At 36.7% G+C, this 23493-nt stretch overlaps 3 protein-coding genes across 4 annotated transcripts; 1 reads left to right on the plus strand and 2 right to left on the minus strand.

Annotated features, from left to right (window-relative positions):
* Positions 1-54: 54 nt before the first annotated feature.
* LOC103320844 (plasma membrane fusion protein) lies at positions 55-2244 on the minus strand (the record flags this gene model as incomplete). The annotated part of the gene is made up of 6 exons (XM_008222578.3): positions 55-250; positions 466-525; positions 831-931; positions 1572-1702; positions 1829-1936; positions 2019-2244. Coding segments are annotated over 6 exons (711 nt in total), but the record flags the coding sequence as incomplete, so codon positions are not given.
* Positions 2245-8019: 5775 nt separating this feature from the next.
* LOC103320846 (HAD-superfamily hydrolase, subfamily IG, 5'-nucleotidase) lies at positions 8020-13302 on the plus strand. Of its 2 annotated transcripts, XM_089044785.1 has the most exons (18): positions 8439-8474; positions 8736-8820; positions 9198-9514; positions 9731-9808; positions 9952-10172; positions 10247-10339; positions 10438-10521; positions 10641-10757; positions 11078-11183; positions 11277-11336; positions 11530-11583; positions 11731-11788; positions 11933-12009; positions 12109-12179; positions 12275-12335; positions 12437-12496; positions 12625-12687; positions 12843-13302. In XM_089044785.1, exons 3-18 carry the CDS (start codon positions 9221-9223, stop codon positions 12963-12965), a joined length of 1620 nt encoding a protein of 539 aa, XP_088900911.1. In that variant the 5' UTR covers positions 8439-8474; positions 8736-8820; positions 9198-9220; the 3' UTR covers positions 12966-13302. The 2 variants fall into 2 exon arrangements, with proteins under 2 accessions (XP_008220804.1, XP_088900911.1); XM_008222582.2 differs by lacking the exon at positions 8736-8820 and having other exon boundaries at positions 8020-8474.
* A 466-nt stretch (positions 13303-13768) lies between these two features.
* LOC103320847 (putative LRR receptor-like serine/threonine-protein kinase At2g16250) lies at positions 13769-18125 on the minus strand. Its single transcript, XM_008222583.3, has 5 exons — positions 17580-18125; positions 15433-17463; positions 14907-15032; positions 14750-14772; positions 13769-14621 (listed from the first exon to the last, which is right to left on the minus strand). The coding sequence occupies exons 2-5, from the start codon at positions 17412-17414 to the stop codon at positions 14035-14037; spliced, it is 2718 nt and encodes a 905-aa protein (XP_008220805.2). The 5' UTR covers positions 17415-17463; positions 17580-18125; the 3' UTR covers positions 13769-14034.
* Between the last annotated feature and the right edge of the window lie 5368 nt (positions 18126-23493).

Raw genomic sequence — 23493 nt, forward strand, 5'->3', positions numbered from 1 at the left:
TGCACCAAAATAAGGTCAAAGAACATGACAGAGGAAAAATCAAGACACCAAACAGAAAGAGCAAAGGGAGATTTCTGAATCTGGAATAAACATGCGTCTGCAGAATTTCAAACATGACATCCACAAGATAGTTTTGTTCTGCAAGGAAAACAAAATACATATTGGTCAAGCTTCAAGGCAGTCCTTAATTCCCTGCTCAAATTTGTCTAGGGATGATATGGTATCCATGAGAGAATCTGCAACCTTCTTTCTGCAGCCCAACAAAAAAATTAGTCAGATAGAAAAATGAATGGTTACTACTACAACTTGGTGCCTATTAGCCCAAACAGGTTACTCACAAAATTCCATCTAAGGGTAAAGAGTGAGACAAAGCTGAATGTACATAAACTTCTACACGCAATTCCTAGAGCATGTTTTCAAGAAAATTCTCCCTTGCCCATGTTTATCTTGACAAAAGAAACATACCTTTCAGAGGCAAATTGAACGTCAGTCTCATTTACCAGAACATTAAGAGAAGTGAATGATCTGCAATACAATAAGCAATGGAAAACAGAAAAGAAAATGAAAATGTTAGAAATAATACAACAATTCTATAGAGAAACAGTAAATTTCGATAACCAGGGTATAATATTTGATGAAATGAAGAATGCTTTATCCAATAATCTTTTTGCCAGAGGAAAAAAAAAAAAAAAAAACAGGGTATGAACAACCAAACATATATGCAAAAAAAAAAACATGTTTTTTTTTAGTAATCCTGACCATGAAAATATGTCAGACATAAAATGTACACCAGCCTGGAGAATACAGGCAAGGAACACTGGCTTGGCTACCTTATAAGATCATTTAGCACGGATTCAGCTTCCAATTTTACAGGATCCTTATCACCAAGCAACGACGCCGCATTCTTTACAACCAGACGGAATGTGCAAACCTGTGAAGTAAATGAATTTGGACAATAAAGCTATAGCTAATATGAGGTCAATTAGCAAAAGTTCAAGAGCTCCATTATCCTACAACAAGATGCTTTCAATGTCATGCAAAATAGTCTTAAAAATTCCTTCAAATTAGCATCATATGCTGCTTAGCAATGTTCGACAAATCGCTAGGCGGTCGGCAGCAGGAAGGGGCCTAGCACCTAGAGGAGTAATCAGGGCCTAGGCGGGCGCCTAGGCTTTTCTTTAAAAAAAATATATTTTGTACTACAAATTATAAATTTATACCAAAATCATGCAAAATAAAAGGATATATAAATTGTAAAGTACCATAATTGATATAAAACACAGGGAAAAAGTTAAGCATAAAGCAAATAATAGTACTACAAAGAAAAATACTTGAAATGAGAGGCAGCGTGAGGTAGGTTTTCTTTAAAGTCAGGAAAAAATATATATATATAAAATATAGGACCCGCCGCCTAGGCCGATTTTTCGAACACGTCCTTAGAAGCCTCACCATGAGTACAGTTTTTATCGTAACAAGCTAAACAGTTTACCGTATGCACTAATTAGAAATTAAGAGCGGCGTAATCACTCAGATTAAATAAAAGACAATGAGAAGGGTGCGAAATGCCGAACCTCAACCCCTGTATTGGCTTGAAATGCAACAAATGAATTCCTGTCTTCTGGAACGCAATCCCTCGCAGCAGATTTAAATAGTCTCTGAACCTCCTCTATCTCTTCATTTGTACTATTAGAATCGGTAGCCGCTGTCAAAAACAACCAAATTAGCACCAATGAGGGATATATGAAAAAATACACTTACATATTTGTGTATAGATTTATATATATTGATATAGAGAGAGAGAGAGAGAGAGAGAGAGAGAGAGAGAGACTGAGTATTCGATGAGCAGTGAGGAGGCTTTCTCTAGAGGCATCAATTGGGGCCAAGAGGAACCTGGAGGCCTTCTTCTTTTGTTCTCGGAGCCAATCCTTTGGTCCTGCTGCGCAAAGATGGACAAATTAGGGTTTCGACAGCAAATGACTAGAAAAGTAAATGAAGAAATCAAAATGATGCGTGCTCACAAATGCCGAAGGAGAGTCCGAATGCCGGGTCGGGTCGCGAAAGATAAGGAATTAGAGCGATGAAGGAGAGCAAAGCAACGTCTCTGCGACTGTGTAAGACGTTTGGAATTTCATGGTTGGAGGAGAAGTTGTGATTTGAAATTGGGGGTTTTGGTTTTGGAGGGAACGATGAAATGGCAGTTACAGTAGCTGATGATGAGCTTGAGATAAGGCGGTGCCCAGCAAGTTACCATAGTTCTTGCGTTTCAGTTTCTTACTTTTGTGACGACGTGTGGCGGAGGTGAGTCAGCGCGCTATACAACTAGACGTTTTGCACTTCTGACGTGGCGGGATACTATTAGCCAGAACAAATTAATTAAAAGTAATCCACTATATTTGTATTGTAAATGGGCTTTATGGGGAGTTTATAAGTTTACTGGGCTAGAAACGTTTAGGCTTAGTTGGTCTTGGGCTTTCCGTCCCCTATGTAAATTTTATAAATAAATACAAAAAATATTTTTTCAGCTCAATTATTCTCGCTCACTAGTCTCTTCGTAAGTGCTTCCGCACCTGCTGCGAGAGGTTTTTTTAACAAAATTTAAATTTATTTTAGAATTAAAAAAGATAATAGGTAGTTGTGTTCTATAAAAATATGATCAATTATTTAATTTTTCTTTTAATTTTAATTTTTTTATATAAAAAAGTGTGAATTTACCATATTATCATCATTTAATTAATAATTTCAATTTTTAATGTTTTCATTAATCAATGATATTTTTTTGATATTTTAAATGTTTTAATATTTTCTGCATTTTGCTTTATATATATATAGATATAGCAGTTTCGATCTGTTGGACTACAAGGTCCAAGGAATTTATTTCTTTGGATGTAAATTCAACGATTCACCACTTCTTGCACTCTTTTTAACGGTGAGTAATCATAAATCTTTTGAATTCCTGTGGTTCAAGAGATCGGAGTTGATAGATATAGATAAAATGAGATCCTAAATTTTTTAACATTTATATAAGTCTCAAACGTACGAGTACGACTGTTCGTTGATGCACATTGAGTGTGATAGTGAACAGAATAAATAAATAAAAAATAATTTTAGGCGTTCACTGTTGGGCTTGAATTTGTTTGTTTTTTGGGAGAAGGCGTGCACGTTTTCCTTGTTATGGTTTCGCGGATACGCGTCGTCCTACGTGGACTCGCTGTGCAGGTTGTTTGTGAAAATTACTCGAGATTGAGAGAGAGAGAATGCAATGGGAGCCACAGCTGAGCTGACGCATCAATCAATTGTTTTAGTTTTGGACGCATGTGGATGTGGAGTGCATTTTTAATGCGATGCCCACTGGATTTCTAGTAAAACCCATCCATCATGTTGAGTAACTTTAAATATTTAAATATTTTTTTAATAAGATTGGGTCATTAAAAACGTAGGTTTAGCTAGTCTTGTCGATGCTCTAAAAAATTCACCCAAATTCATTTTTTTAAAATATTGTGTCCCTTAATATTTGAATTTATAATTTATTTCAATAACTAGAGGATTATGTGTTACTAGACCGAATAGTTATTGGTATCAAATTTCTTATTTGTTGTAGGGATCTTTTTGTTCCAACAGCCTGACGAATGATCCCGGGCTATTGTAAGAGGAAGAGAACAAAATTCTCACAATGTCTGAGTTTAAGAACCAGGCTCCTCAAAAGAGTTTTGAAAAGTTTGTTGAAACTTTATAAAACACTTTTATGTTCTCTTCACCAATAACTAAATGAACATAACAAATTGATAAAGTGACTTGGCTTGAGAAACTTGTGGCATGGGAGCTAAGCTTTCGCATGTTTAGCAATTTTGAGAGATAGAGAGCCAAAAGCATGAATTTCTTACAGAGAGAAAAGGTTGAAGATGGGGAATAGGCAAATTAAGAAGATTTCTATCTCAATAGGAGAGAAAACAATGGAGGTAGAAGATGAGGTGTCTTAAGTAAATTTCTAGTCACTTGACAAAGCTTGGTCACACACTGGATGATTTTTGCTGGGTAGAGGAAGTTCCATTTTATAAACACTTAGAACCCTAATTCTATCAACCATCCATTCCCACTTTTCCTTTGCTTCTTTCCATTCACCCTTTCTGGTGATATTTCTTTAACAATAGCACATAGGTCACATGCTCTTTAGGGTTCTAAGGTTTTTGTGTGGCTGGACCTCCCCCATAGGGGTGAGGCGCCACCTGCTTTCTTCCTTGGTTTTCAAAATAGAGCTCACGAAGGAAAAGAGAATGGGTGGAGTCGTTTGTTCAATGGGTACTCTTCTTACATATGTGGATTTCCTTTGGTTCAAGCCATGGCTTCTTGTTGACTATTTTGGAGTTTTGATAAGGGTGAAATACGATGCTAGATTTTTAAAGGCACTGGGCTGGGCTTTGTTTACAGTATTGGGTTATTGGTATTCTATTTCCAGAGTCCAGTGGGTTTTTGTCAAGCTACTGGAAATAGTCATTTTGTTTTATTTTGGGCACTTCACTGATGTGAGTTTGTCTAAGTATTGCAGCAAACTACTAGATGTTCTCCTAAGGCATTGGATCACTTTTTTCCTCTCTCATGCTAACCCATGTGATTGGGCTCGAGGAATGGGCTTGAGTTTTAGTGCTCTCAAGTGTCCTAAAACTTTCATTCCTAGAACTCTCAATAGGCCCTGTAAGCGCTTGTTCCCTTACATATCACAACCTTCTCAGCAAGCCTCAGGTAATTACGTGATTTAGGCCCACTTAAGCTTGTAGCATGGCTTGGTATTAGAATAGCAGTCCTTCACATGGCATTGCGTGTTTATTTAGCATGCTTATGCTTGAATTTCATCGTGTTACTATAAGCTGTGATCGGGCCGCGTAATGTTGAATAGATTAGTAAGCGTGAATTTATAGAGCCAGTGAGTTTTGGTCCTTTTGCCTGGCAGGCACGCACGTTTGGCTTGGCGCGACGCGTGGCCTATGGCTCGTACATGTGCATCCTACAAATTCTTTTATGTCCCAATTGGGCTTCTTTTGAGATCAATTATTTCTGCTGGGCTAAGAATAAAGCTGGGTCTAGCCCTTGAATTTTTGGGCCTCAACATTTGTATATAGGGAAATTTACATAAATACCATCTTAACTTTTAAGTATGTGTACTGTTACGACCTGAATTTTTAATTTTAACTATTAATCATCTGAACTTTATAAAGTGTTACAATTAACCACATATGTCTAACTCCGTTAAAATTTCTAGTAAGCTCCCATCGAATGTAATTTATTATTCTCATGCAAAGGGGAAGAACAAGCAGTGAAACGGTAATAGGAAATAGAGGGCAACAAAACATCTTTGATCCATTTCCCTTGTTATGTATTCATATAGGTTCACGAATGACAATTCAATGAAATGCTCAAATAAGCATTGTTAAATCAAGTCGTATGTGATATTTTTTGAAAAGTAATTTCATCAATTCACTATAACTAAATTATAAATTAAAAAAACAAAACAAAACAAATTATTCAGGGACTTCCACAATCCCTTCTAAGTTCCAACACCTTTCTCCCCTACTGCCCAGCAACCTCATCCCCACCCTATGCATAGATAACTCCCCTCCATACTCCATATATATATATATATATATATCTCCACCGAATTCAATGTTAACATGGTTATGCATGCATGAGTTTCTTTTTTGAAAATTTTATTATATCCCCAAAGACTTCAATAAATTAGTATGTAAGATTATTAATCACAACCGAACATTATTGTACAACCAACATATTTATCCCTTGAGAGAGCCGCCAAGTTGTTCATCAATATGGTAATGATTTGATCTTATAGTAGATTTAACACACCAAATATGGAGATTAAAAAAAACCGTAGTTTATTTATGGGGAAAATTGCACCTGTACACAAACAGAGAATTACATAAACTCATATTCATTTTTAATTCACCATGATTTCCTCTCTTGGGAAGATATATATATATATATATATATAGCTTTCATTGAGAAATCTCTGAAATAAGTTTATTTGATGGACACTCTTGTATGGCCCACTTTACATTGTATTTTATTAATCTAAACCGTCTATTTTTTATATAATCATTCAAATATAATTTCTACAAAAAATAACTTGAATATGATATCATTTGACCACTCAATTGAGTTATTGAAATTTTAGTACTTTCTTGAAGCACTTTTGTTCATTGATTTTGTAGGATATAATTAGATGTCGAAACGGTTTATGATTTGTCTAATTTTTTGCAAGGATGATCTATGAATACAGACTTAAAAAATAGATGGTTTGGATTGTTGAATTTTTTTCTTCCATAAGGGACCTAAAAGGGTGTATCTCAAATAAAATTATTTGAAGGATCCCTCAATAAAAAGGGACTGTATATGTATATATATATATATATAAGTTATCTATGCAAAGGGTAAGGGCTGGCGAACCTAGAATTTTTCAGCCGATGTGCAATTTTGGCAAGGATTTAAATATATAAAAAAAACAAGTGCGATGCACAACACAACGCAGTGCAAAGAAACAGACCTCATTTAAGCTTTTCTTCGAACACCTAGAGTGCACCTCCCAGGTTGAGTTGAGGTGCAATATGCAACACCTATATTGACTTTTCCGACGAAATGAGGTATAGTTGCACCTCCTTTCGCCTTAATAGGTTTGTCACTGGCTGTTGGACAATGGGAGAGAAAGGTGGAAAGTGGTCGTTGGATAATTCGGTTGGTTTGTTTTTAAATTCTAGTACACATGTGACTTGACTTAACATAAATGTTAACAGAGTTAGACGTATGTGGTAAATTGCAACATGTTATAAAGTTAAGGTGGTTAATAGTATAAATTAAATGTTCATGTAGTAACCGTGTATGGTGCCTAAAAATTTATGTGGTATTTATGTAAATTATCCTTTTATATATTATTCTCATCGATGTACATGAATGAAATTTTGACTCAGTATACTATAAAATTTCATTAAGTGATTAGTTTATAACCGGCACAAGTACCGTTTTGTGGACTTTATAACTTGCCTAAATTGAAGACAAAAATTCATATATATATATATATATATATATAAAATAGCATTTCATTTCATTTTAACTTGGCACAAATACTCTTATTATTTTCTTCTAAATTTATGGTAAATTAAATCCATTTCTTAGATCACCTTCTAACCCTAAATTCTTATTTTACTCTCCTTTTTGCTTGTGTGGTCGCTTTCTCCACCAAATTTACAAAATCAAACCATATCACGGTGTGCATCTTAACATCTCAATTTTCATGTTCTTCACTCTCCTCTATCTTATTTTAGTCCAAATTTCTCATCCCAACCTCTTTATTTGTATTATTTAGCATTTCCTCGATACTTTTGTTGATTTTGGTGCTATGGCTTCGTCTAGGGGGGTCTTTCATCATCAACAAAAGACGTGTTATGGTCTTTACTTGCTAGGTATTTAGACTCAGCTGAAGACATGGCATTGATAAATTATGTTTGGCATGTGAAAGAAGCATTGAAGGAGCGTGATGATTTCTAAACATGTTCTAGGCTAATGCGAATGACATTATTGCTTGCTAGCTTGGCTAACCGTGGATTGTCAACTGCCCAACAAGCGAAGAATATGATGAATCCTAAACTTCGAATATGGAAAATTATAAGTTACGATGACGATAAACCCAATTATAAATTTTCAGATGCTTAAAATAAGAAGATTATCATGAGCAAAGAAGTCGACTTCAAAGAGTTAATATATACTTGGACCGATATATCCTTATTACTCCCTCCTTAGGCAAAAGAGGCAATACATAATTGCCTAAACTATTATGTCTCATTTTTTCCTTCTAATTTTATAGTCACGGAATTTGGTCACCAAATAACTTGACAGTATATGCGCAAAGGAAAACAACAAAAAGGAACAATTTTGGATAAATAAAAAAGATTAAAATAATAGAGAAGAATTTCCCCACCCCAATATTACGTGGCACAGCATCTTAATCCATGAACAATTTCCCACCACTCCCACCACCGCCGTTTCACATCACTGAAACGGAAACAACCAACTCATCAGCTCTCTCACTCAGCGTCGTCCCGTCGCAAGGAATTTAATTCCCTTCTTTCTTCTTCACTTCCCAATGTAGTGGGCGAATAATAATCCCAACTTCCATATGTTCCTTGCTCCAACACTTCCACTGCAATTTCCTAATCCCATCACCATTGGCATCTCCCCTAATATTCCCGAATCCGATTCTCTCTCACTCCCTCCTCATCCTCTCCCCAAATGCCTATTTAAATCAATCATGCGAATTCCCAAGAAACCCGCTTCCTTCTGCCTCGCTTTGTTTTCACCTGACCTCTCCACTTCCCCTTCCTCTCTCTCTCCCCACTTTCGCTTCACTTCCGCCATTCTCAGGAAATCAGATCGCTCCCGCTCTCCCGGAAAAAGAAAAGGCATTCATACCGTAGGTTCGTGTTTGCTCATGTCCTCTTTTTCCTTTTTCTTTCTCGTTTCGTTTTGAGCTGAACCAGTTGTGTAACTGATAAGTGTGAATTTGAGGCGTGGTTAAGCTCTTGGTTGATTGTTGTTTTTTGCTTCATAGTTGTCGACGTGAAACTTTTTGGGAGTTAGTAGTAGGTAGATAGGGTTATAAGTACTGGGTTGTGTTGTGTGGGGGGTATGTACTGAGAGCACAGAGCTTTTCTTTAATTGAGAAATTGGATTTTTAGGTGTCTCTTGGAGCGTAGCTTGGAGGATTCTTAGAGTTGGAACTTAGCCTGGTGCACTGTGCTGCTCTTTTGTTTGGCACTTCAGGTAACATGTCTGGGTTCTGTGATTATAGGAAATAGGGTCTATTCTTTTTCTTCTTTATCTTCATTTTCTGTAAGAAAGAAAACGACTTCTAGTTTGGGAAGTTTTCAAAAATGGTCAAGTAAAGAACGAGGGGTAATGGGGACTTACCTTTACTTTGATTCTTGAACACACATCAGCTTTGTGAAATATCGCAACTGCCCCTTTCATTCACAGTGTTTGCATATCTATGATGTTTTATGCATGACGCCTTCTAAATAAGTACAGTATTTAGTCATAATCTATAATATAGTAGTACCTCATTTAGTTAAATGCAAATATGATCATTCTCAGTCACCATTAGAAGCTCTAAATTTTGCTCTACTGCTAAACTCTGTCAGGTCAATTGCATGCCAGCTATTCAATGGAAAAAGGCTACGAGACTGCTGTAGGACGTGACAACTCTTCACGTTTTTCACATTTGGGTTCCAGTGATGGTGGTCAACAGCCATGTGTATGGTCATCTCCCCAAGGAGGATGTAAAATTGACATAAGAAAGCAGATCTTCTGCAACAGATCGTTGAATATGAGGAGTATTCTTGCGGTAGGGTTTGATATGGATTACACATTGGCACAATACAAGCCAGAAACCTTTGAGTCTCTTGCATATGATGGAACTATCCGGAAATTGGTGTATGATTTAGGATACCCACGTGAGGTTTGTCTGTTTTATTATATGTTCCTTCCGTTTCAGGGAGAAATTGATGTTGCTGACATTTAACATATTCAATCATTTTGGTTTCATATTTTAAATAACCCAGTAATGTTTTCTTTGTTATGTGCAATTTTTTTAAACACTTAGCAAACATTTTTTACTACCTTTGTAGAATGAGCAATACCTAGTATGCTGATTAATAATAATTACCTGATGTAGTTGCTGGATTGGTCCTTTGATTGGACATATATGGTCAGAGGCTTGGTTCTGGATAAGAAGAGAGGAAACATCTTGAAGGTAATCCGGTTGATTTAATTTTTTTTGTTTGCAGATTATGTGTTTTGATGTTTGTCTTTTGTCAGTCCAAGTTAGGTTGGATTTCTGTTCCTTCTTACTTACATGAATCTATGTGTGAAATACTTGTAATTATGGTTGTGCAGATGGATCGGCATAAGTATGTGAAAGTTGCCTACCATGGATTCAAAGAGTTGTCTAAGGAAGATAAAGTTGGCACCTATGGAAATACATTAATACGGGATTCCTTTGACGAGCCTGATTATGCTCTCATTGATACCCTCTTTTCTTTAGCTGAAGCTTACCTATTTGCTCAATTGGTAGACTTCAAAGACAAAAATCTGGAAAAAATTCCAAAGGGTGCCGAGTAAGAATACGACTTGCTATATGGATGATAAACTTCTGCTTTATCAATATTTATTCTGTTCTTTTCCTTTTCAGTTACTCTGTTATGTATAAGGATGTTCGAGCTGCAGTTGATTTATGCCACCGTGATGGAACTTTAAAGCAAATGGTAGCAAAAGACCCTAAAAGGTAAGGATAAACATTGTATATTAGTTTCACATAATACAAATCTATCCATAATGGAAAGTAAAACAATCTTACTTGGTCTGCATGCTTATTGATACAAGGTATATTAATGAAGATACAACCATAGTTCCCATGCTCAAAATGCTGAGAGATTCTGGCCGTGCTACATTCTTGGTGACAAACAGGTATTTTTGCTTCTTTTAAGTTTCAATTTTGTTTAATTTAATTTGAAAATATTTCATGTATTATTGCTGATAATTGATAATCACACTTATTTATTTATTTTTTAAATTACTTCTTACAGTTTATGGGACTACACAAACATAGTAATGAATTTCCTCTGTGGGTCACGCACATTGGATGGTAGTAGAAAATGCAATTTCGACTGGCTTCAATACTTTGATGTTGTCATCACTGGCAGGTCATGTTTTTTCCTTTTCCTCAAATCTTACTTTGTTATTGTTCTTTAGCACTATATTACCATTCAATTTATGAAGTCTTCAATTGAAAGAATGCTATTGTAGATTTCAATTGCCATACCCTTTGACATACTATAGCTTTTTTGATTTATGTTGTTTATACTTGTGTTCATAATCATTTAAATCATGGTCCTCCACTTCGTCCTATCCTAGGCCATTTAATTTTTCACATCCACACTGATATAAGTTACTATATACAGTTTAGCATCTGTATCATAGTTACTGTCTTTATACTAACCATTGAAAGCTGTTGCCTATACAGTGCAAAGCCAAGCTTCTTCCATGAAGGTAATCGTGCTAATCTGTTTGAGGTTGATCATGAGTCTGGGATGCTACTTAATACTGATAATGGTTCTCCTATGGCTCAGGTTGGTATGCTAGTTTGTTAGTTCATGTCTAGCACATTATGTATTCCCTTGTTTTATCTAGTTTTAATAATTAATTTATATTTTTATAAAAAGGTTGGAAGTTCTTCACCTAGATTATCACTGAAGGGAGTTAAGGCTTGTAGAGTTTTTCAGGTACTCTTCTAAATATATCTAGTGCATCATAGAACCATATTAAGAGCTTATCTGAATTGCTTTAAATGAATTCACTACCATCTTTGTCTTCTATATACAAGTATTCCATTTTATTTTATTTTTTTGCTGATTAATTACTATGTTACTTTAGTTTTTTTTAATCTGAGTACAAATGCCTTTGGCCTTGTTTCAGGGAGGCAGTGTTGGTCATCTTCATAAACTGCTTTCAATTGAGTCAAGTTCACAGGTGAACTATTCTTTCCTGAAGCTGTAGTGAATTTCATTCTAGATAGTTGGTTGACATTTTCTTTTGCTTTGATTATTGAGATCAATGCTGTGTCGTCCCATTTTGAAGTTGGATGCTTGGGTCTAATACCTTGCACATTTTTAGTAGGTTCTTTATGTTGGTGATCATATATATGGAGATATTTTGCGCAGCAAAAAGGTTCTTGGTATTAAATCTTCTAATTTCCCTTCTTTTTGATATTCAGTTATCTTATGTGTCAACTTTTTAGACAAGGTATATTTTCTCTTTCTTTTATTTTCTTTCTCCTAATGTGATTGTCTTTGTCCTCCTTTTTTGTCTTTATGAGCAGGGTGGAGAACAATGCTTGTTGTTCCGGAGCTAGAGAGGGAGGTCGAACTCCTATGGGAATTGAGAGATACACGCAAGGTCTTTTTTAAACTTCTTGTTAAACTGCTTTAATTATGGGAGGTTTCATAACCAACAAGCGTTAGTAGAATGTAACTTGCATGCAATGGTTTCATACAGCAACTTCGAAAGTTGAGGAATGAACGCGATCTCATTGAAGACAAAATACATCATTTAAAGTGGTCTCTGAAGTCAGTATCTATCTAGATGGCCATATTGCTTTTCTTTTTCCCTTTTTTCCTTTTGGGGGGAAATATTTACACAGAAGTGAGGTTGCTTTGTTCAGATTTGAAGATACCAGTGCCGACGAGAAGCAAAAACTATCTTCTGAATACAATGCTTTGGAGGTTAGGCTGTTAACCTGTGAAGCTAAATTTATTTCAGCCAAATATGTGCTTAACTGTTGTGGATTTTGTATTAATTATTCCTTAATGGTTTAATTTTATAGTCTGAAAGAGATCGAGTTCGGATCACTCATCAAGATGCACAACGAGAATGTCACAAAATGGTAGTGATTCTCTTGTACAACACAAACCGTGCTTCCTAGTTCCTGGGCTTTAGTCCAGTGTCATGTAAATTCCGTTGAATTTGGTATCAAGAATTTTGAATTTTTAGTTTGCTTGCCTATAACTGCAGTTTCACAAGATTTGGGGACAACTCATGAAGACTGGTTATCAGAACTCTCGCTTTGCTCATCAGGTGAGGTGTAACCTTGCCTTAGCATTATGCGAAATAAAAATCGTTGAACATTGACTTTTTAAAAATAGATAAATTCTTTTTAACCTTCATCCCTTCTCATCAATTGGATTTCGTTTTTGGAATATTGCTCTCAATCTTGGCTTTTTGTAATGCAGGTCGAGAGATTTGCCTGCCTTTATACTAGCCAAGTTTCCAACTTAAGCCTCTACTCCCCAGACAAATACTACAGACCCAGTGAAGACTACATGCCCCATGAATTCGATATTATTCCCTTGTGAAACATTTTGAGAAGAAGAACAAGAGGCAAGCATTTTAGGGAGGAGCATAGTTAGTTGTTCGGCTTTGGGAAGCATCAAAACAGAGCTTGTACAAAGCTTATTTCCCCCCATAAATGATTTGCTTCAATAGAATAACTGTAAGCCAAGTGCTTAAGCAATGCACTTTCATTGCCCCTGAAAGTGGTACAAACTATTTTCGACCGTTAAGGTGGTGATTGCTATGGATGCCTAGATTCTTGCGTTTTACAACTAAATATCAATTTCACTCGGAATATTTTATATTATTTCCGGACTATGTATCGTTGATTAATGATTAATGATTTTTTTTTCCTTCAAATTTTGACGACTGAAATTTGAATTCTGGTCAGGAAAATTGTCCCAAGAATAATTTCCCAAGATCTTTAACAAATTTTATACTCCATTCTAGGGATATTTTTTAAAAGGGTTATTATCACAAAACATCTCTAAGATTTACGAAACTATCAGATTGCATTCTTAATGTTTTTTTGTGTCATTCGTGGTCCTCAAGGTTAGTATGTATGATCATAAATGGTCAATGTCATTAGGTTCCGTAAAAAGAAAACTAAAATTTTATGAATTTTAAATGAAAAAATTAAAAAAAATTGTAGTGACCATTTGTGATAGGTATGTAAACCTCAGGGATGTTTTGTGATATATATGTCATGTCAGCAAACTAAAGGAGTTTTTAACGGAACCTAACGGCAAAAACTATTTGTGATCGCATATACTAACATTGAGGGTCACGAATGATACAAAAAAACATTAAGGATGCAATCTGATAGTTTCGTAAATCTTAGGGACATTTTGTGATAATAACCCTTTTAAAAAATATCCTAGAATGGAGTATAAACCTTTTTAAAAAGCATCTATCACAGAGATTTTGCAGCTTGTTTTCTACAATTAACAAGCTCTAATATGAATAAGAATCTGTCCCAACTTAATGGATCAACTTGATTTTACATTTACATTTCCGCCAGATAAACATCAAACCAGATGCCTCATAAACCCAGTTGCCAAGCAATGAAACTGGGGTTCAGCACTCTTTCGATTAATGTTCTTCTTGCCTCTCGAGATCTTGCATTTCAATCGGCTCAGGGAAAATTTCATTTGATAACCTTTTACGGGAAGCGGAAGACTCATTTCCACCTGCTAGCCCCGGCTGTTTTAAGCTACTGATGCTCTCTCTGTTTGCATGGCCAGGAACAGTGGCACCCTCCGATGAGCTGTGCCGCCAGCTACCGAAGAAAGCAGCGCTCCAGGATCTTCTAGATGAAGTTGTCCGCAGCCTTGCAGAACTCGAACTATCTTCCCTCACCACTTTTAGAGGGTTTTCCAATGCTTTAAGGATATATCTCATCAGGGGACGCTTGGAAGGCTTGGGGTTAAGGCAGGACCTGGCCACGATTGCCATGGCCCATACCTCTTCCAGTAGATCATCATCTACTATCAGAGATGGGTCAAGAATCTTATTAATCAGTTCCTTGTCATATATGCTGATGTAACGCACTGTATGATCTAGCCACTCTCTTGTTGAGGCATCATCTGATTTGCTGGTGCCAAGTTTACCCGTCACAAGCTCAAGCAAAACCTTCCCGAAACAGTAGACATCGTAAGCGCAAGCCACCGATGATGAGGCTGTCCACAAACAAAGAAACGAAACAAGTTAATCTACTAAAAGAGAACAGTCTAGCCTTGCTTCAGATGGGGAGGGGGAATAAAATAAAAGGAATGAAAACTTGCAGAAAATAGTTTCGAGTAGATACCAGAAGGGGTTTGTTCAGAAGTTCTGCACAAGACAGACAAGACAGAAAGGAATGAGAAACAAAACAGATAAAAATATCCCTGACTGAACTATAATTTGATGAAAAATGCCAAAGATCGTATGAATGCAGGGCAACTCATAAATGAATGAGCACTTACTGTTGTTTCCGCAACAACCTCGTGATTACATTTTGGTTAGCATCCCCTTGAACACGGACCTCACTCAAGCTTCCAAGTCGGACCTCAAATTTATCATCGAGAAGTATACTGCTTGCTTGAACATCCCTTCAACCACCAAAAATAACTTTTTAATTACTTATTCAACTAAATAAACTAAACTGAAATTTGCAAATACAGAAAAATTAAATATGAACTACAAGCTATAGTAAGTATGGGAACTAAAGTCTTGAATGAGGGGTACCGAGGGGGCATAACATGGCTTAGAATCAACCACAAGGCATAATTTGCCTTCAGTTTCAGCAATAGTTGTAGTTGTAATCATAAACCAGAATCACAAAATCTTTATTTAGCTATTAATAACTTGAGGTGAAATATTTTTATTGGCTATAAGGACTCCAAATCACTATTATTAAGGACTATAAGATGTCAGATCAAAAGGAAATCAGCAACGGTTGACATAGAATGAACAGAGAACAAGAATAGCTGAAAGCAAGTTCAGAAATACCTGTGAACAAGGGGTGGGCTGCACTCATGATGTAGGTAAGCTAGGACTTCAGCTGCTCCAATTGCAATTTTTAACCTTGTAATCCAATCTAGGGACTTTAAATTGCCATCTTCTGAATTGGTAACTCTGTGCAAGGAACTAGCCAAGTCTCGATTTGGCATGTATTTGTAAACCAGAAACTTCTCGCTCTCGTGCTCCAAGCAGTACCCCAAAAGTGGCACCAATCTTGTATGTGAAACCTTGTTGAATAAATCCATTTCTAGCACATAGGATTCTTTCTTGACGCAATGCAAATCTACCCTTTTGATTACTACAGGTGTTCCACTCACCAAGGACCCCAGGTATATGTCTCCAGAGTGTCCATGCTCTATAAGATTTGCTTCACTAAAATCTTTAGTGAATTGGAGAATCTGCTCATATGTAAATGAATCTCCTCGGCCTGATTCATAGATGAGATCTTTGGGGATTGAAGGGCCATCTCCATCAGGAACAGGCCCGGCATTTGCACTTGCTTGTTGATTTGTGTTTTTATTGCACATTTTCAGGAGCCCTACCAGAACTAGTACCAAAATCCCAATGAAGCCAAGTCCGCCAAATATCCCAACCAGTATAAATATTAATCGCTTCCTGTTCGAGTCAGGTTGAAGGAAAGGTGGCTGAGTTGGTTCTAGGGCCCCAAAATCATCGAACATTAATCTCTTCCGTTCATAGAACTGCCTACAATCCTGCAAACTCCTTTGATTTGGTACCATCTGAAGGCAATTTCTAGCAAGAGTACCATTGCTTTGACTATCTTCTAGTACCTTGCCTTGCAAATAGTTAGTAGACAAATCGATTGAACCAAATTTCCCAAGAGGAAAAGTCAGATATCCGTATAAGAGATTATAAGAGAGGTTGAACACGGCACCACTAACACTAGCATTTGGGCCCAGGCTCGGCAGAGTTCCTGTAAAATCGTTGCTGGAGACATCTAGAAAGCGCAAACTGGGAAGTGACCACAATGCACCAGGAAGAGCACCATCAAACTTATTCCGACTCAGAACTAGAACTTGTAGCTGAACAAGAGTTGAAAACAAACCCTCTGACAGTGGACCTTCTAGATCATTATCTCCAATCTCCATCTTCCTCAAACTCCTCAACCCTCTCAATTCCACAGGAAATGACCCAGACAACGAATTCTTGCTAAGATCAAGCTCAAGCAACTGGGAAAGGTTACCAAACTGAACTGGAATGGAATCTGTGAGACTATTATCAGCTAGGTTCAAGAATTGAAGTCTGGTAAGGCTACCTAAACCTGGTGGAATTTGCCCAGATAAGAAATTTGAAGAAAGGTCAAGCCTTGTAAGATTTCGAAGAGAGGCAAAACCGGACGGTATTGACCCAGCAAGTGAATTACGAGAAAGATCAAGATTCACCAACTCTGCTATGTTTCCCAGTGCAGAAGGTATAATACCAGTAATATTATTGCCAGATAAATACAAAGTATTAAGCTTGCTCAAATTACCAAGCGACTGAGGTATAGGACCAATGACTGAAGCAGACCTAAGATCAAGCATTTGGAGAGCACTAAGTCTTTGGCCAAACCAGTCGGGTATAGTTCCGGGAAGCGCAAAGCCAGAGGCGTTGAAAGTAGCCAAGAGGGTGAAATTGGCCAATGAATCTACGGCGAACCGGCGGTTCTTCCGGCCAAGTCTGGTTCGCCTTAAACCGGACACCGTGATCCCAATAACTTTGCCGTTCTTGCATTTAACTCCTGTCCAGGACGAGCAAGGGTCAGCCTTTATGGGCCAGTCTTTGCTTCTGAGACCCAACGACGACCGGAGGTCTAGTAACGCCGACCGTTGTACGCTGGAGCTTAAAGAACCTTGCTGGGCAAAACCGCTCTGAATCAAGAACAAGATTAGCGCTATTGCAAAGGCGCCAACTTGGGTTGTCACTCCCATTGCTGTTTCAGTTTGTGACAATACAGAGAACAGTTTCATGATGGTCAATGGAGATTCTTCTTGGTCATCTCTGGGATTGTTCTTTTTTCTACCAAAGAATGAAAATTTAAGCAATACAAGAATTATCCAATAAACAAAATGGCAAATTTCTTTCTGTTTTGTGCTCTGTGGAACTGAACAAAAAACAAAAGGGAAAATTCTTACTCAGCTTCAGTCACGAGCTTTGAGTCTGCATTCTTGAAACGCCAGCGCCTAAACCCAAGTTGCTCACCGAAACCCAACCCACGTTATAATAATAAAAATGGGAATTTGATGACTAATAAGCTTTTGATTAGAGAGAGAAACTTAAGAGGAGTTTCTAAAAGAGAGTGGCACGGGCAGTAGAGATTTTGAGAAGCAAAAAAGAAGGTAAAACATTTAATGACAGCATGTGCCCAACTAACCGCCGAGCCTGCACTAAGTCATTTTCAGACTCACCGGAGCCATTAATGAAGCCATGACTATGGTTGCTATATCCAGTGGGATAGTTATGGCTATGGAGGTGTGGTTGAAATGGGTTTTGGAAAACAGCATCTGCCTGCACCAAGAAGACTATGAGGTTATTTTGGGCTTCTTCTCGTTTTCTTCTGTGACGGTTTTTGGTTGACTTGACAAATTACTGTTTTGGTCTTTGTGCTTGGATTGGGACTCTGTGTTTGGAGGGAGATCAACAGATCATTATCTCTGCATGACATGTTTATCACCTTTATCAGACAAATCAATTTCCAAAGGCTGTTTGATAAGCTTTGATTTTTCTTTTCTTTGTTTTTTTTCTCTCTTTTCTCTAGTGGAAGTATTGATTGGCATGACAACGCCAAACCATGGGGGACTCATATCATTTTGATATTTTGGCACCATTAGTAGCCTCATGTTACATAAGATTCCCATATAATATTATTGGCCAAATAAAAATAATAATAATAGGAATGGTTCCTGGTATAAATTGTAATGCATGAAAATTATGATCCTTGTTCTAAATTCCAATTCAGATAAGGTCAGATAAGTCCTTTTCTTTCTTTTAAGAGAGACTTTTCTTTTATGTCGTTTTATTAGAATGATATGACATTATGTCGAACAATTTATTTTTATTTTTTTTGGTTAAGGAGGGTGTGGGTCGTACTCTTCTTGTGTATTCTTAGACTTTTGGTTTCATACATGAATAATACTTAATATGTTATTTTTGTATTGGGTGAATTGTTTGATTTATTCAGATTTCAACTGAGAAAAGGGACGGGCCCAACATTTCAAAATGGGATGGACTAGATTTACCCTACTGGACTGTTAGATTTTAGGCTTAACTAGACTCTTAAGGGAGGCTTATGAATTAATCATGATATATATAAATTTAATTTGAGAACATATCATTTTTATTTTATTTGTTTAAAAGGCCTATTTTTATACTAACAATGCCACCAACTTTTCATCATCTCTCTATATAAAGCAAAAGGCAGATAATGGTGAAACATTCAAAATACAAAAAATGCCATTGGTTAATGCAAACATTAAGAATTGAAATTATTAATTAAATGAGGATAATATGGTAAATTCACACTTTTTCATATTAAAAAAATTAAAATTAAAAGAAAAATAAGATAATAGATCATATTTTTATGAAATACAACTACCCATTATTATTTTTAATTATGAAATAAATTTTAATTTTTTTTAAAAAAACCCCTCGCAGATGCGGAATCGCGTGCTAAAAGGCTAGTATATGCTTAAACATTAACACTAACTATAAGAAAAGAAAAAACCTAACCTGGGCTATAGCCTAGGTTGTACATAGCATAGATCCGTCCCTGTATGAGAAACAAATACATTAATAAGTTTAAATTTCACTACCAACTAACTCTTCGTATAATAATACTAAATCCCAAATTTTGAATCCCAAAATAAAAATCTTATATTTCAATTAAATGTAAAAGATTCATTGTAGTTAATTATTAGCAGGTTGGAGAAAATAACACGTATACATAATACATAGGTAGAGGTGTTCTTCTCCCGCCAAACCCAGAACATTATAGAGTATGCAAGGGAGGAAAGAGGAGACAAAGACTTTAACACCTGAGTTGTCACTAACCCCTGATTTGATTGGTCCTCAACTTGATTTAGCAATTATGGATCAAAGTAGACTTGTGATTATTCATGTACAACGTATAAAATTAAAACTCGGCAACCATCCAGACGGAAAATACAAATTTGAGTTTGATAAAGGCAAAAAGGGATAAATTTGACTGGGGCCAATGGCCATAAAGGGGTGTAGAAAAGTTTGATGGCGGCCAACATTATTTTATAGTCAAAACAAAATATGAAAGAACAGGCACCTACAAGATGATGGGAGTGCTACACTACAGGGACAATGACTCCGCGGAAAAATAATTGTGGCCGACGTGGGACTTTCCGACTCATAGCCTGAAGTGGACCGCGCGTCATCCGCGTCGAAGCCACCTCTACCAATTGGGGCCTGGCAACTTTGAAGTCTCCCTGATCTGAATGCAATGACAAGCTAATTACGACATGTCATCCAAAAAAGGAAGAGATGAAGGGAACTTCAATCAACTTTGTATGTTCTTTTCAATCAAATCAACACACGATTGTTCCTGTGGGCTTTTTATTCGTTTGAATGTTTCTATGGGCTTTTTATTCGTTTGAATGTTTATGTGGGCTCTTTATTTGGGTATTTTCAGTTGGCCCAATTTGTCAAGGATGGGAAAATTGCATGAATGGATTTACGATATAAACCCAAGCTAGACTGATCAGTTAAGAGATTAGAACCAAAAACAGGTTGTTTAACAATGTTTAAGACTAGTTTCAGGTTAATGTGAGTTGATTGAGGAAAGTTGTATAGTTTCTAATCAGTGAACTGGAGAATAGTTTATGCCTTTCTGCTGCTTATACAGCTCATGGTGACAAGATATCATCTCACCTGCTGCTGCTTCTGATGTTTTCTATCTCATTATTTTTCAGCAACTGGACCAACCAACTGGAAATTCCCTTTTTAAATGCACAAGAATATAATATATATATATATATATATATTATTACCCCCCTTTTTATCAAACTTTTCTATCCAAAGCTGAATCAGGTCAGGTCCCTATTCTCTTCTCATAAAAGGTATGCAGATTCATGGTTGCCTTCCCTGGCTCTGAACAATTCTACAATCCAAAGACACAAACAAAATCGATCACAAGTCGAATCCAAAAGAATCCATTCAAACACATTTGCCTCAGTCCTCATCAGCACTTACATTGGCAAAGGAGTCTATTAGCTAGGCCAATTCCAACTTGTGAGGAGGGACCGCATGGATGGAGAGAGAATAAATTAGAAAGGGTCTCATGCAAAGCTGTTGATGGACAGAGAAGGGGTACCCATAAAGGCAACTTTTTCATTGGAAACATGAGCACCAAATGATAAGGATTCCAGATTGCCATCGATCGGTCACATTGTGCATGTGGATTGTGCAGGTAGGGGTATATTATGTCACTTCCTTTGCCAAAATTGTAGGAGCTTGATCAACAAGTGAGAACCTTAATTAGCAATTAGCACTGTTAAATTCTTTCTACAAGTGTTTGCATTGCATGTGCATGCACTTACTGGCAAATTACTTTCATACTAGTCTACATTGTGAATAAAAGGTGATGGATTCGCTATTGCCATCATCTATGGTCAGATCAAGAGAACCTATTCAGTATCCAGTCCTTAGTCTTCGAAAGAATCCATCGATCCAAACGCATCTTCCCTAAGTTATGATGGCCATGGAATGGAAGCCAAAAAGGTGACCAGGCTCTCCAACTTGCAACAAGGGCCACCAGGAAAGGAAAAACAGTAGTGTCAAAGGAAAGGCATATCTATAGAGATAAATTCTTATTGCACCGTGACGTGGATGATGATAAGGATTCCAAATATATAGCATCAGAAACATTTATATGTACCTCAACTCAAGGGATCAGTGCTGCTCAAAAAAGTTGCCTGAGCTGTTGTATTCAACAGGGCAGGGTCACCACAAAGGGCCTTTGCATATATCAGTACATATCCAAAGCCAATGACTTTCAGTGCTCCTTCCCTTATAGCAGTAAGAGACAGCAATTGAATCAAGAAGAGAAAAATACAAGTAAACATTATAAACTACTGAAAGTAAGATTTGTTGAGTTACAGATATGTAGCTTATCAAATTGTTTATTGGTATCCATCACATTTTCTAAAACGAGTCTCTTAAACCTAAAGACAGAATAAATATTTGCTTTCAAGACAGCTGCACTGTGTCAACCAACAGCAACAGACTGGCCACATATTGCAATCAGATTCTACGAAAATCAAGCCGAAGAAAAGCATTGCCAACTGTCTGTAAGAAAATAGTACGAATTGGTAGCTAGTATTGGAAATTTTGCCTGCACTCAGATACAAGTTCTGCAGGGTAAAAGATAAAGAGGGCATGTTTACTTGGCAATGAAAAACTAGTCTCATTAGTGTCTCAAGCATGGTCTCAAATTCTCAATGGTATTTTTGTAGTGTGGGGCAGAACAGTTTGAATGTGGTGCTTGGCCACGTTTAGAAATCATATCCTTTAATGTTGAATTGAAGCATATATATATATATATATATATATGATATATAGATAATGCAAGCTGTAAACTATGGTCTATAGATAAGTTAGGATCAATGGTAAAAAAATGCTTCGCTTATTTTGGGTGTGCAATCCAGGTACGGAGTGAGAGAGTGGCATGAGGAGCCAGCTAGAAATGTTTTGGAAGGTTGTTTGATAAGAAAGTAACGACTAAACAAGTGAGGGCAGGGTTGGGTTGAGATTGACCACAAACGCAGAAAACGCCTGAAAAGATAGAAAGCAGAGTGATTTTTGTGTGTTGCGTACCCTCCTCATACAGTTCCATGGCATTCTTTCGTGAATATCAATTATCTATCTGGGCCGCATGGTGTGTTGTTGTGGTGAACCCGTGAATGCCAAAACTAGCACAGCCGCGGGATTTATTACCTGGACTGGACCCACCTCTAATGCGGTATTCATTTTGCCGACATTGTAAGGAATGGATTCAAGCATTGTTCTAGTCTAGAGAGGTACTTAATTTTGTTTAATATAGTAATGTATACCAGTTGAAGTAATTAATCAAGTTGCAGGTGCATGTGCAAAAGTACCCTCTTGGTAAACTTCAGGTGCAAGTATATTAATAATAAACTTAATGTTGCAGAACCAGTACTTTGAAAGCTATTTAAGTTTGGTTTTGGAAATTTGAAGTCACACATTCCAGGTCATCTATATATACTGAAGTGCTTTTCTTGCTAGCTAGCTGCAGCTACATCTATACTGAGAAGCTACCAATCATAAAAACTGACAAGTAATGAATGTAGATCTATTAGCTAGATTTATTGAATAGCCGATTTGAAAATGACTTACAAATGGCACACCCCAAAATAACTGAAATTTTTGCCTATAATGGGTGAGAAGCATTTCTTCTTGCACGTAAATCATGCCTATTCACATTGGGATTAGGTGCCATCCAACGACCATCAATCTAATGGTAGATATATCAACCGATGTGAAAGTTCATAACATTAATCAAACATTATATATAAGAGAAACAGTTATTCACACTCTTAGTTTGTCATTATGAGTATCTTCAAAATTAATATTTTAACATTCTATAACGGTCACAAAAAGAATACTTTATGACAAAACAATGTCATTGAAATTATACCTACATATTCTTTAGTAAATTCCTGAACTAGAATGTGGTAATGGATGGTGAAAATATGAGGTTTACGAGAAGAAATATGCAAGAAGAAATTGTGAAATGGAAAGAGGGACATCACTTTTCTTGTGTAAAGGAAAGTCGGCATGGCATGCATTGAATTACATATTCTTGGGGTTTAAGCCTAAAATCCGAAAACCCATGAAATAAATATTACCTGGAAAGTGAAAAAGAAAACCACGTATGTTATTACAAAGCCCCTCATTGTTTTGCAAGGAAAGAAACAGCTGCGCAACCAAAACCCAACTCGACCCCACTCTCTCTCTCTCTCTCTCTCTCTCTCTCTCTTCCCTCCTGTATATAAAGAGCAGCGC

This window comes from Prunus mume, linkage group LG2 (assembly GCF_029339155.1).
Source record: "Prunus mume cultivar Tortuosa linkage group LG2, ASM2933915v1, whole genome shotgun sequence".
NCBI classification, from domain to species: domain Eukaryota; kingdom Viridiplantae; phylum Streptophyta; class Magnoliopsida; order Rosales; family Rosaceae; genus Prunus; species Prunus mume.